Source organism: Eschrichtius robustus, chromosome 11 (genome assembly GCF_028021215.1).
Source record: "Eschrichtius robustus isolate mEscRob2 chromosome 11, mEscRob2.pri, whole genome shotgun sequence".
NCBI classification, from domain to species: Eukaryota; Metazoa; Chordata; class Mammalia; order Artiodactyla; family Eschrichtiidae; genus Eschrichtius; species Eschrichtius robustus.
In genome coordinates this window covers 102,422,128-102,434,744 of record NC_090834.1, presented here as the reverse complement: position 1 = coordinate 102,434,744, position 12,617 = coordinate 102,422,128, and the positions used below count along the sequence as shown (strand labels likewise).

The window sequence follows — 12,617 nt, the reverse complement described above, 5'->3', positions numbered from 1 at the left end:
ATAATTCTACCCTATACCCATGCCTTTACGTGATAATCTAGTTAATTTGGCTTTACACCTACATTCGTTCATTCAAATTAATATATGTGAAAAATGGAAATCACAATTAAATTATTGGTGATGTTATTTTTGCCAGCTTTATTGAGATATAATTGACATTTAACACTGCATAAGTTTAAGGCGTACAACGTGATGATTTGTTACACATATGTGTTGTGAAGATGTTTGCTGCAGTGAGTTTAATTAACACATCCTTCACCTTACACATAATAACTACCATTTTGTCGCTGTTGTTATGGTGAGAACATTTAAGATTGGCTCTCAAAGCAGCATTCAAGCATATAATATAGTACTGTTAACTATAATCACCATGCTGCACGTTAGATCCAGAACTTATTCATCTTAATAATGAAAAGTTTTTGTGCCCTTTGATCAACATCTCCCCATTTCCCCAACCCCCAGTCCCTGGTAATCATCAATCTACTCTCTCTCTGACTTATTTCACTTAACATCATGCTGTCAAGGTTCATCCACGCTGCTGCAAAAGGCAGAATTTCCCTTTGTTTTATGACTGAATGATATTCCTCCGTGTGTGTGTGTGTGTGTGTGTGTATCACATTTTCTTTATTCATCTGCTGATAGACACTTCGGTTGTTTCCATGTCTTGGCTATTCTGAATAATTCTGCAACGAACATGGAAGTGCAGATATCTCTTTGAGATACTGATTTCATTTCCTTTGGATTTATAGCCAGAAGTGGGACCGCAGTATCATACGTATCTCTACTTTTAATTTTTGTACGAACCTCCATACTGTTTTCCATTGTAGCTGTACCAATTTACACTCCCACCAACAGTGCACAAGGGTTCCCTTTCCTCCAGTTCCTTGCCAGCATTTGTCATCTCTTGTCTTTGTGATAGTAGCCATTCTAACCTGTGTGAGGTAATATCGCATCATAGTTTTGATTTGCAGTTCCCTTATGGCTAGTGATGTTGAGCACTTTTTCACTTACCTACTGTCGATTTGTACATTTTCTTTGAGAAAATGTCTATTCAGGTCCTCTGCCCATTTTTTTTTCTTTTTTTTTTTAATTGAAGTATAGTTGATGTACAATATTATATAACTTGCAGGTGTACAGTGTAGTGATTCACAATTTTTAAAGATTATACTCCATTTATAGTTATTAAAACGCATTGTCTACATTCCCCATGTTGTACAATATATCCTTACTGTAGTTTTTTCTTTCTTTCCAGTTTTATTGAGATATAATTGACATATAACATTGTATTAGTTCAAGGTGTACAACATAATGATTTGATATATGTCACATTGCAAAATGATAGCACAATAAGTTTAGTTGACATCCATTAACTCACATAGTTACAATTGTTTTTCCTTGTGATGAGAACTTTTAAGATCTACTCTGTCACTGTGGTTTTGATTTGCATTTCCCTAATAATTAGTGATTTTGAGCATCTTTTCATGTGCCTATTGGCCATTTGTATGTCTTCTTTGGAGAAATGTCTATTCAAGTCTTTTCTCCATTCTTTAATTGGGTTGTCTTTTTAATATGGAGTTGTATTTTTTATATATTCTGTATACAGACACTTTCCAAGATATGTGATTTGCAAATGTTTTCTCACATGTGTGTTGTTTTTTCACTTCCTTGATGGTGCCCTTTTTTTTTTTAATTTGTAAATATTTATTAAAAAAACAAAACATAATGGTACAAAAAGGTTGAAAGTAAAAGAATTGAAAAAGATATACTGTGCAAATATAAACCAAAAGGAAATTATATAATAACGGATACAGTAGACTTGAAAGCAAAAGCTTTACTAGAAATAAACAAGGGCACTTCATATCAACAAGACCAATTTACCAGGAAGTTTTAAATTTGTAGGCACTTAACTTCAAGTTATATAGAGCAACAGAGCTACAAAGAAAAAATAGACAAATTCACTATCATAATAGGAGATTTAACATACTGCTGTCATTCACTGATAGAGGATACCTCTTTCAGAATCAGTAGACGCCCCCCAAAAAAATTAGTAAGGATATAAAAAACTTAAATAACGTGAGCAGCAAATTTGATTCAACAAGCAGATATATGGTCACTATACTCCAAAACTTTAAATTACAAATTATTTTCAAGCACACTTGGAACATTTTAAAAACTGACCATATTGTGCTATAAGGCAAATTTTAACAAATTTCAAAGTATTAAAATTATACAAAGTGTGTTTCTTGACTTGTAGTTAAGCTACAAATCAGTAACAAAAAAGAACCTAGAAGTTATGAAATACACTACTTCTAAGTAACCCCCCAAAAAACAAATCACAATTGGAGCTAGAAAATAATTTGAACTGAATGATAATAAAAATATTACATACCAAAACTTGGATGTGACTAAAGCTGTGCTTACAGGAAAATGTATAGTCTTTTTTTTTTTTTAAGGTAACAGTAGTGTTTTTTTTTTAATTGCACACATGTCTATAAACCTAATAAATAGGTTTTCTCTATATTTCTTTTATACAGCAGGTTCTTATTAGTCATCAATTTTATACACATCAGTGTATACAAGTCAATCCCAATCTCCCAATTCATCACTCCACCACCCCCACCACCCCCGCCGCTTTCCCCTCTTGGTGTTCATATGTTTGTTCTCTACATCTGTGTCTCAATTTCTGCCCTGCAAGCCGGTTCATCTGTACCATTTTTCTAGGTTCCACATATATGCGTTAATATATGATATTTGTTTTTCTCTTTCTGACTTACTTCACTCTGTATGAGAGTCTCTAGATCCATCCACATCTCAACAAATGACCCAACTTTGTTCCTTTTTATGGCTGAGTAATATTCCATTGTATATATGTACCACATCTTCTTTATCCATTTGTCTGTCAATTGGCATTTAGGTTGCTTCCATGACCTGGCTATTGTAAATAGTGCTGCAATGAACATTGGGGTGCATGTGCCTTTTGAATTGTGGTTGTCTCTGGGTATATGCCCAGTAGTGGGATTGCTGGATCATATGGTAATTCTATTTTTAGTTTTTTAAGGAACCTCCATACTGTTCTCCATAGTGGCTGTATCAATTTACATTCCTGCCAACAGTGCAAGAGGGTTCCCTTTTCTCCATACCCTCTCCAGCATTTGTTGTTTGTAGATTTTCTGATGAAGCCCATTCTAACTGGTGTGAGGTGATACCTCATTGTAGTTTTGATTTGCATTTCTCTAATAATTAGTGATGTTGAGCAGCTTTTCATGTGCTTCTTGGCCATCTGTACGTCTTCTTTGGAGAAATGTCTATTTAGGTCTTCTGCCCATTTTTGGAGTGGGTTGTTTGTTTTTTTAATATTGAGCTGCATGAGCAGTTTATATATTTTGGAGATTAATCCTTTGTCCATTGATTCGTTTGCAAATATTTTCTCCCATTCTGAGGTTTCCCTTTTCGTCTTGTTTATGGTTTCCTTTGCTGTGCAAAAGTTTTGAGGTTTTATTAGGTCCCATTTGTTTATTTTTGTTTTTATTTCCATTACTCTAGGAGGTGGATCAAAAAAGATCTTGCTGTGATTTATGTCAAAGAGTGTTCTTCCTATGTTTTCCTCTAAGAGTTTTATAGTGTCCAGTCTGACATTTAGGTCTCAAATCCATTTTGAGTTTATTTTTGTGTGTGGTGTTAGGGAGTGTTCTAATTTCATTTTTTTACATGTAGTTGTCCAGTTTTCCCAGCACCACTTATTGAAGAGACTGTCTTTTCTCCATTGTATATCCTTGCCTCCTTTGTCATAGACTAGTTGACCATAGGTGCGTGGGTTTACCTCTGGGCTTTCTATCTTGTTCCACTGATCTATGTTTCTGTTTTTGTGCCAGTACCATATTGTCTTGATTACTGTAGCTTTGTAGTTTAGTCTGAAGTCAGGGAGTCTGATTCCTCCAGCTCCGTTTTTTTCCCTCAACACTGCTTTGGCTATTTGGGGTCTTTTGTGTCTCCATACAAATTTTAAGATTTTTTGTTCTAGTTCTGTAAAAAATGTCATTGGTAATTTGATAGGGATTGCACTGAATCTGTAGATTGCTTTGGGTAGTATAGTCATTTTCACAATATTGATTCTTCCAATGCAAGAACATGGTATATCTCTCCATCTGTTGGTATCATCTTTAATTTCTTTCATCAGTGTCTTATAGTTTTCTGCATACAGGACTTTTGTCTCCCTAGGTAGGTTTATTCCTAGGTGTTTTATTCTTATTGTTGCAATAGTAAATGGGAGTGTTTCCTTAATTTCTCTTTCAGATTTTTCATCATGATTGTATAGGAATGCAAGCGATCTCTGTGCATTAATTTTGTATCCTGCAACTTTACCAAATTCATTGATTAGCTCTAGTAGTTTTCTGGTGGCATCTTTAGGATTCTCTATGTATAGTATCATGTCATCTGCAAAAGAGTGACAGTCTTACTTCTTCTTTTCCATTTGTATTCCTTTTATTTCTTTTTATTTTCTGATTGCCAAGGCTAGGACTTCCAAAACTATGTTGAATAATGGTGGTGAGAGTGGACATCCTTGTCTTGTTCCTGATCTTAGAGGAAATGCTTTCAGTTTTTCACCATTGAGAATGATGTTTGCTGTGGGTTTGTCATATATGGCCTTTATTATGTTGAGGTAGGTTTCCTCTATGCCCACTTTCTGGAGAGTTTTTATCATAAATGGGTGTTGAATTTTGTCAAAAGCTTTTTCTGCATCTATTGAGAAGATCATATGGTTTTTATTCTTCAATTTGTTAATATGGTGTATCACATTGATTGATTTGCATATATTGAAGAATCCTTGCATCCCTGGAATAAACCCCACTTGATCAGGTGTATGATCCTTTTAATGTGCTGTTGGATTCTGTTTGCTAGTATTTTGTTGAGGATTTTTGCATCTTTTTTCATCAGTGATATTGGTCTGTAATTTTCTTTTTTAGTAGTGTCTGTGTCTGGTTTTGGTATCAGGGTGATGGTGGCCTCATAGAATGAGTTTGGGAGTGTGCCTTCCTCTGCAAGTTTTTGGAAGAGTTTGAGAAGGATGGGTGTTAGCTCTTCTCTAAATGTTTGATAGAATTCACCTGTGAAGCCATCTGGTCCTGGACTTTTGTTTGTTGGAAGATTTTTAATCACAGTTTCAATTTCATTACTTGTGATTGGTCTGTTCATATTTTCTATTTCTTCCTGGTTCAGTCTTGGAAGCTTATACCTTTCTAAGAATTTGCCCATTTCTTCCAGGTTGTCCATTTTATTGGCATAGAGTTGTTTGTAGTAGTCTCTTAGGATGCTTTGTATTTCTGTGGTGTCTGTTGTAACTTCTCCTTTTTCATTTCTGATTTTATTGATTTGAGTCCTCTCTCTCTTTTTCTTGATGAGTCTGGCTAATGCTTTATCAATTTTGTTTATCTTCTCAAAGAACCAGCTTTTAGTTTTATTGATCTTTGCTTTTGCTTTCTTTGTTTCTATTTCATTTATTTCTGCTCTGATCTTTATGATTTCTTTCCTTCTGCTAACTTTGGGTTTTGTTTGTTCTTCTTTCTCTAGTTCCTTTAGGTGTAAGGTTAGATTATTTATTTGAGATTTTTCCTATTTCTTGAGATAGGCTTGTATAGCTATAAACTTCCCTCTTAGAACTGCTTTTGCTGCATCCCATAGGTTTTGGGTCGTCATGTTTTCGTTGTCATTTGTTTCTAAGTATTTTTTGATTTCCCCTTTGATTTCTTCAGTGATCTCTTGCTTATTTAGTAACGTATTGTTTAGCCTCCACGTGTTTGTCTTTTTTACGTTTTTTTCCCTGTAATTCATTTCTAATCTCATAGCGTTGTGGTCAGAAAAGATGCTTGATATGATTTCAATTTTCTTAAATTTACCAAGGCTTGATTTGTGACCCAAGATGTGATCTATCCTGGAGAATGTTCCGTGAGCACTTGAGAAGAAAGTGTAATCTGCTGTTTTTTGAAGGAATGTCCTATGAATATCAATTAAAACTATCTGGTCTATTGTGTCATTTAAAGCTTCTGTTTCCTTATTTATTTGCATTTTGGATGATCTGTCCATTGGTGTAAGTGAGGTGTTAAAGTCCCCCGCTATTATTGTGTTACTGTCGATTTCCTCTTTTAGAGCTGTTAGCAGTAGTGTCCTTCCTTGTCTCTTGTAACGTTCTTTATTTTAAAGTCTATTTTATCTGATATGAGCATTGCTACTCCAGCTTTCTTTTGATTTCTATTTGCATGGAACATCTTTTTCCATCCCCTAACTGTCAATCTGTATGTGTCCCTAGGTCTGAAGTGCGTCTCTTGAACACAACATATATATGGGTCTTGTTTTTGTATCCATTCAGCTAGCCTGTGTCTTTTGGTTGGAGCATTTAATCCATTCACGTTTAAGGTAATTATCAGTATGAATGTTCCTATGACCATTTTCTTGTTTTGGGTTTGTTTTTGCAGGTGCTTTTCTTTTCTTGTGTTTCCCACTTAGAGAAGTTCCTTTAGCATTTGTTGTAGAGCTGGTTTGGTGGTGCTGAATTCTCTTAGCTTTTGCTTATCTGTAAAGCTTTTGATTTCTCCTTCGAATCTGAATGAGATCTTTGCCGGGTAGAGTCATCTTGGTTGTAGGTTCTTCCCTTTCATCACTTTAAGTATATCATGCCACTCCCTTCTGGCTTGTAGAGTTTCTGCTGAGAAATCAGCTGTTAACCTTATGGGAGTTCCCTTGTATGTTATTTGTCGTTTTTCCCTTGCTGCTTTCAATAATTTTTCTTTGTCTTTAATTTTTACCAATTTGTGTCTTGGCATGTTTCTCCTTGGGTTTATCCTGTATTGGACTTGCTGCGCTTCCTGGACTTGGGTGGCTATTTCCTTTCCCATGTTAGGGAAGTTTTCGACTATAATCTCTTCAAATATTTTCTCGGGTCCTTTTTCTCTCTTCTTCTTCTTCTGGGACCCCTATAATGCAAATGTTGTTGTGTTTAATGTTGTCCCAGAGGACTCTTAGGCTGTCTTCATTTCTTTTCATTCTTTTTTCTTTATTCTATTCTGCAGTAGTGAATTCCAACATTCTGTCTTCCAGGTCACTTATCCGTTCTTCTGCCTCAGTTATTCTGCTATTGATTCCTTCTAGAGAATTTTTAATTTCATTTATTGTGCTGTTCACCATTTTTTGTTTGCTCTTTAGTTCTTCTAGGTCCTTGTTAAGCGTTTTTTGTATTTTCTCTGTTCTATTTCCAAGATTTTGGATCATCTTTACTATCATTACTCTGAATTCTTTTTCAGGTAGAGTGCCTATTTCCTCTTCATTTTTTTGTTCTGGTGGGTTTTTTCCTGACTCTTTCATCTGCTGTGTGTTTCTCTGTCTTCTCATTTTGCTTACCTTACTATGTTTGGGGTCTCCTTTTCACAGCCTGCAGGTTTGTAGTTTCCGTTGTTTTTGGTGTCTGCCCCCAGTGGCTAAGGTTGGTTCAGGGGCTTGTGTAGGCTTCCTGATGTGGGGACTAGTTCCTGTTTTCTGATGGATGAGGCTGGATTTTGTCTTTCTGGTGGGCAGGACCACTTCTGGTGGTGTGTTTTGGGGTGTCTGTGACCTTATGATTTTAGGCAGCCTCTCTGCTAATGTGTGTGATTGTGTTCCTGTCTTGCTAGTTGTTTGGCATAGGGTGTCCAGCACTGTAGCTTGCTGGTTGTTGAGTGGAGCTGGGTCTTAGCATTGAGATGGAGATCTCTGGGAGAGCTTTCACCTTTTGATATGACATGGAGCCGGGAGGTCTCTGGTGGACCAATGTCCTGAACTCAGCTCTCCCACCTCAGAGGCTCAGGCGTGGCACCCAGCCTGAGCACCAAGACCCTGTCAGCCACACAGTCAAATTTGCCTCTCTAGGTGAACTTCAGCAATTCACTTAAGCTCTCTGGGACTCCATTTCCTCACCTGTAAATATCTGCGTTACAGAAACACAGCTGGAGAGTCATGGTTTACTCCCATTCCACAGTCTTTCCCCTGGTTAAAATCAGCAAGGGTCTAATGAGGTCTTAGGGAAGCCTTCAGCCAAACAGAAAACCTGTTACTGTTGGAGGGTCTCTTGCAGAGGCAGGGCGTGGCTGTGGCTGACCACAGGGACAAGGACACAGGCAGCAGAAATTCTGGGATGTACTCCTTGTCGTGAGCCTTCACAGAGTCCCTCTAGTGTATACTTTAAAATTTGCTAAGACGGTAGATCTTATCTTAAGTGTTCTTATCACAAAATAATAATCATCATAATAATAATAAATAAAGATGGTGGTAGGAAACTCCTGGAGGTGATGGATGTGTTTATGGCATAGCAAGAGAGTTATAAGGAATTGACCCACACGATTTCTTTTATAGAGGCTAAGAATTCCTGCAATCAGGAAACCTAGGAAACAGCGGTGTAGTCCAGGGCTCAAGAACCAGGGAACCTGATGGTGTAAATCCCAGTCCAAGTTCAGAAGAAAACTGCTGTTCCAGTTCAAGCAGTCAGGCAGAGGAGAAAGAATGAATTCCCCTTTCCTCTGCCTTTTGTTCTATTCAAGCCCTCAAGCTTGGATGGTGCCCATCCACACTGGGGAGGGCAACCTGCTTTACTGAGCAGGTGCTTATCAGATGCTTTTCTCATCTGGAAGCATCCTCACAGACACACCCAGAAGTAATGTTTAGCCAAATATCTGGCTCCCCATGACCCAGTCAGATTAGCACATAAAATCAACCCTCCTAGGATCCCATTTTCTAAAAGATTATGTATAGAATGAGGCCTGTCAATGAGATAAGTGAAAATTCCTGGCACAGAGCCTGCCACACATTAGGTAATTAATGAATGTTTTCATTCATTTATTAATATACGTAAGCAGAAATTCAACATAAATGCCATTTCCTCTGCTGCCTTCACTCATCACCAGAAGATGGTCCCCTAAAACACACTAAAACTTCATTTTATTTTTATTCACTTGGTGCACCCCTTAAGCAATTGTATATACATCAAATACTGTATCAAAGGGCATTCATTTATAGGCAAAGTTTGTTGCCACTCACCAAGTAGAAGGGCAGAGAAGTGTGAGGCAGCTCCCACCACAAATAAAATAACACACTCACTGTCTAGTGTTTTCCCCATTTACTTATTTTTTAAGTCGAAGGTTTTTCCTGACTTAAAAGAATTCCTCCAAGGGGCGCAAGAACTCCTCCAAGGGATGCAAGAACTCCTCCAAGGGAGGATTTCTTCAGCCCATTAACACAGCCTGGCATATAGTAGGAGTCACTGAAAATGTGTTGCCCTCTTAAGAAGAAGTAGTTGTTGGCTATTTTGATGAACAGACACATGGTGTATACCTGAATGTATGTTAGTTAGGTCCTCAATTCAGGGAAATAAAGGTATACCAATGAAAAGGTATACCAAAATGGATGCCTCCAAAAGTATATTTCCCCAATTTCACCATTTTTCCAAGAATCAGTCCTCTACCAATAGCACGGTCATACACCTACCTGTTAGCTTTCTCTGGCCTAATATGTGTCCTACAATGGAACATACAGTATTGTGTGGCAATCAAGCACCTTGCCTTGGGATACACCATTTGTTGTTTCTTAGATGAAGTGGGCCTGTTTCCCTCCATCTCCACTACCAAGAACCCCCGTTCCACCCATCACACTGCAGTCAAAGGGATCTTCTTAAAATTCAGACACAATCATTTCATCCCTTGCTCTTGGAGTGAAGCCCACAAGTCCCTAAATGAGCCTGCAAGGCTCTCTGTGACCTGGTTTCTCTTGAATTCACCAGCTGCATTTCACACTAAGCCTCTCACTCCTTATGCTGCAGCCACTCTGGCTTCTCAGTTCCTCAAGGCATCCTGTTTCACAGACCTTTGCATTTGCAACTCTTTCTATCTGGAATGGTGTCCCCATCCCATGATTATGACATATTTACTCTTTAAGCCTCAGCTTAAATGTTAATTCCTCAAGGAAGGCTTTCCTGACCACACCAAACTAGGTCAGCACCCTACCATACAGGATAACAATACCCTGTGCTGCTTCTTTCCTTCCACTTTCCAAAATCATACCAAAAAATCAATTAGCTATGTAATCGTTCAATATCTGTCTATGCCTCAGGTTCTAATCTCCATAAAGGAGGAACCGTGTCTATCTTACTTATTACTATATTCCTGAGCCTAGTGTTATTTCTGATACATAGTTGATCATCAGTAAATATTTGCTGAATTGATGAATAAGATTGTGGAATCTCCATGGAGTTGTTTCCCAAGTAATATTTCTAGCAGATGTGAAGGTCATTAAAAGGTGGAGGTCAGATTCATAGTCATCTGTCTTCAGATAAAGTAAATGTCCTACAGGAGATGGAAGTAGATAGTGGTTTTCATTACTGAAGAATCGAAAATAACTTGAGTTAACTGAGGCAGATGGTCCATGAACAATGCTTCAGAAATTAAACAGAGATTCTGACCTTTGGTGATCAAGATATATTTCAAAAGTTATATATCGGGTTCACCTCAGCTCTACGTCAAGATCAAACTGTTTTCAATAATTAATGTAAATCATTATACCTTTCTTTCATTCCACAGTGTCTTGGTCCTCTACATTATCTCGGGAAATAAACTAACTTTTTCTACTTGAACATTTCCTAGTTCACATCTCCTTTTCCTCTATTTTTTCTTCCTCTCTTTAGCTACTTGTATATTCCATGACAAATACCTAAATTATATACGATTGAATGTTGAGGAAAGTTTTCTTTGGTCAAGGCTGATTTCCACCCTACTACCCACAACCAAAGAAGGTGATTGTCCTTACTATGTAAGCAATAAGCTATTGTTTTGTAATTATTCAAGGTACAAACATTAGCTTAGTGGGAAAAAAATATGTAGCTGAGAAAACACTAAACAATATCCAGGACAGGTCAGAAAAATAAATTTTATATTTTATAGCATGTTATTACTTATAAAACCCTTTGCCATTCCATCTCTCTTGATCCTGGCTTTAATTATAGCAAGGCAATTTTTACTGATGTGATAACTGAGGAAGGGAATATCTGGCTCAAAGTCATAGAGCTAATAAAGAAATTCCTGGAAACTAAATCTACATTTTTTTGCCTCAGTATGTTTTTGTAATTATGAGATCTGGTTCCTGTGTTAAGAGGACAAGCCAAAAGCCCAAAGGATGATTTGCAGGAACTTCTGAATTGATGGAGCTCAAGTCTTACTCTACTTGGGAAACCCTCATCCTGTTGAGAACTCTCTTCAGAGCCTCCTTCACTTCCTTGTTCCTCAGGCTGTAGATCATTGGGTTCAGCATAGGGATGACCACAGTGTAAAATACTGACACAATCTTGTCCTCCCCAAGGGATTTTCCCATGTTACCTTTCAGGTATATGAATATCAGTGTCCCAAAGAAAAGAGCCACTGCCATTATGTGAGAAGCACAGATAGAGAAAGTCTTGGCTTTGCCACCAGCTGAACGAATCTTCAGAATAGTCCGAATGATGAACGGGTAGGATATAAAAATCACTGAAACGCTGGTTGTAATGACCAAGAAAGCTAAGAGGTAGATCACCCGTTCTCGTGATCTGGTCTCACTACAGGCAAGCTTCAGCAGAGATGGGAGGTCACAAAAGAAGAAATCCATACGGTTGGACTTACAGAAGGAGATGGAGAAGGTACACCCAGTGCGGATCACAGAATTGACCATGGCACCACCATACGCCCTAGCCACCAACCCCAGGTGGGTCTGAGGTGTCATGGCAGTGGCTTAGAGGAGAGGGTTACTCACGGCCACACAGAGGTCATAGGTCATCACCGCCAAAAGGAAACATTCAGTACTAGCACAGAGTGTGACAAAGAAGAACTGGATGGTACAGTGCTCAAACGTGATGATCATCTGATCAGTACCCAAGGTCTCCAGCAACTGAGGGACAATAATAGAAGAGTAGCAAATGTCCAAGAAGGGAAGGTGGCTGAGGAAGAAGTACATGGAGGTCTGGAGGCGACGGTCACTCTGAATCAGCGCTATCATCGCCAGGTTACCTCCTATGGGGATGAGATAAAGGACCAGAAACACAAAGAAGAGACCCATCTGCAGCTCTGCCCACAGCTGGAGCCCCATCAAAATGAATTCTGTCACCACAGTGCCATTTTCTGCCATGAATCCTAAATTGCCCGCTGAAATAAAAAAATTAAATCTCATTGAAGATGAAATAAGGTGAGCATGGCTTGATTTGATCATTTTCAGTAATGATAATAACCTTTAAGATTTGTAACTCATTTTACATTTTTTACAAACTTTATTTCATTTGATCTTTCAGAGATCCTTGGAAGCGCATATTGTTAATCCCACTTTTGAGAGAAGAATAGGAGGGTCAAAGAGGTAAAGTGACTGGTGCATGATTTCATAGTAAAGAGGCAAAGCCAGAGCTAGAACTCGGATCCTTAGACATTTTCTAACTTCTTACAGGTGGCAAATTGGAAACCTTCATCAGTCTCACTGAAAAACCAGAAAATACCACTTTGTTGGAGAAAACCTAGTGGTATAGTACTAAGGACATGGGCTTTGATATCAGACCAAGGTTCCCATCCCTTGAGACCTTGGGCAAG

At 38.0% G+C, this 12,617-nt stretch overlaps 1 protein-coding gene across 1 annotated transcript; it reads right to left on the bottom strand.

Annotated features, from left to right (window-relative positions):
* Positions 1 to 11,226: 11,226 nt before the first annotated feature.
* Positions 11,227 to 12,168, bottom strand: LOC137772275 (olfactory receptor 9I1-like). The gene is given in 1 exon segment (XM_068556131.1): positions 11,227 to 12,168. A coding segment is annotated over 1 exon segment (942 nt).
* Positions 12,169 to 12,617: the final 449 nt, after the last annotated feature.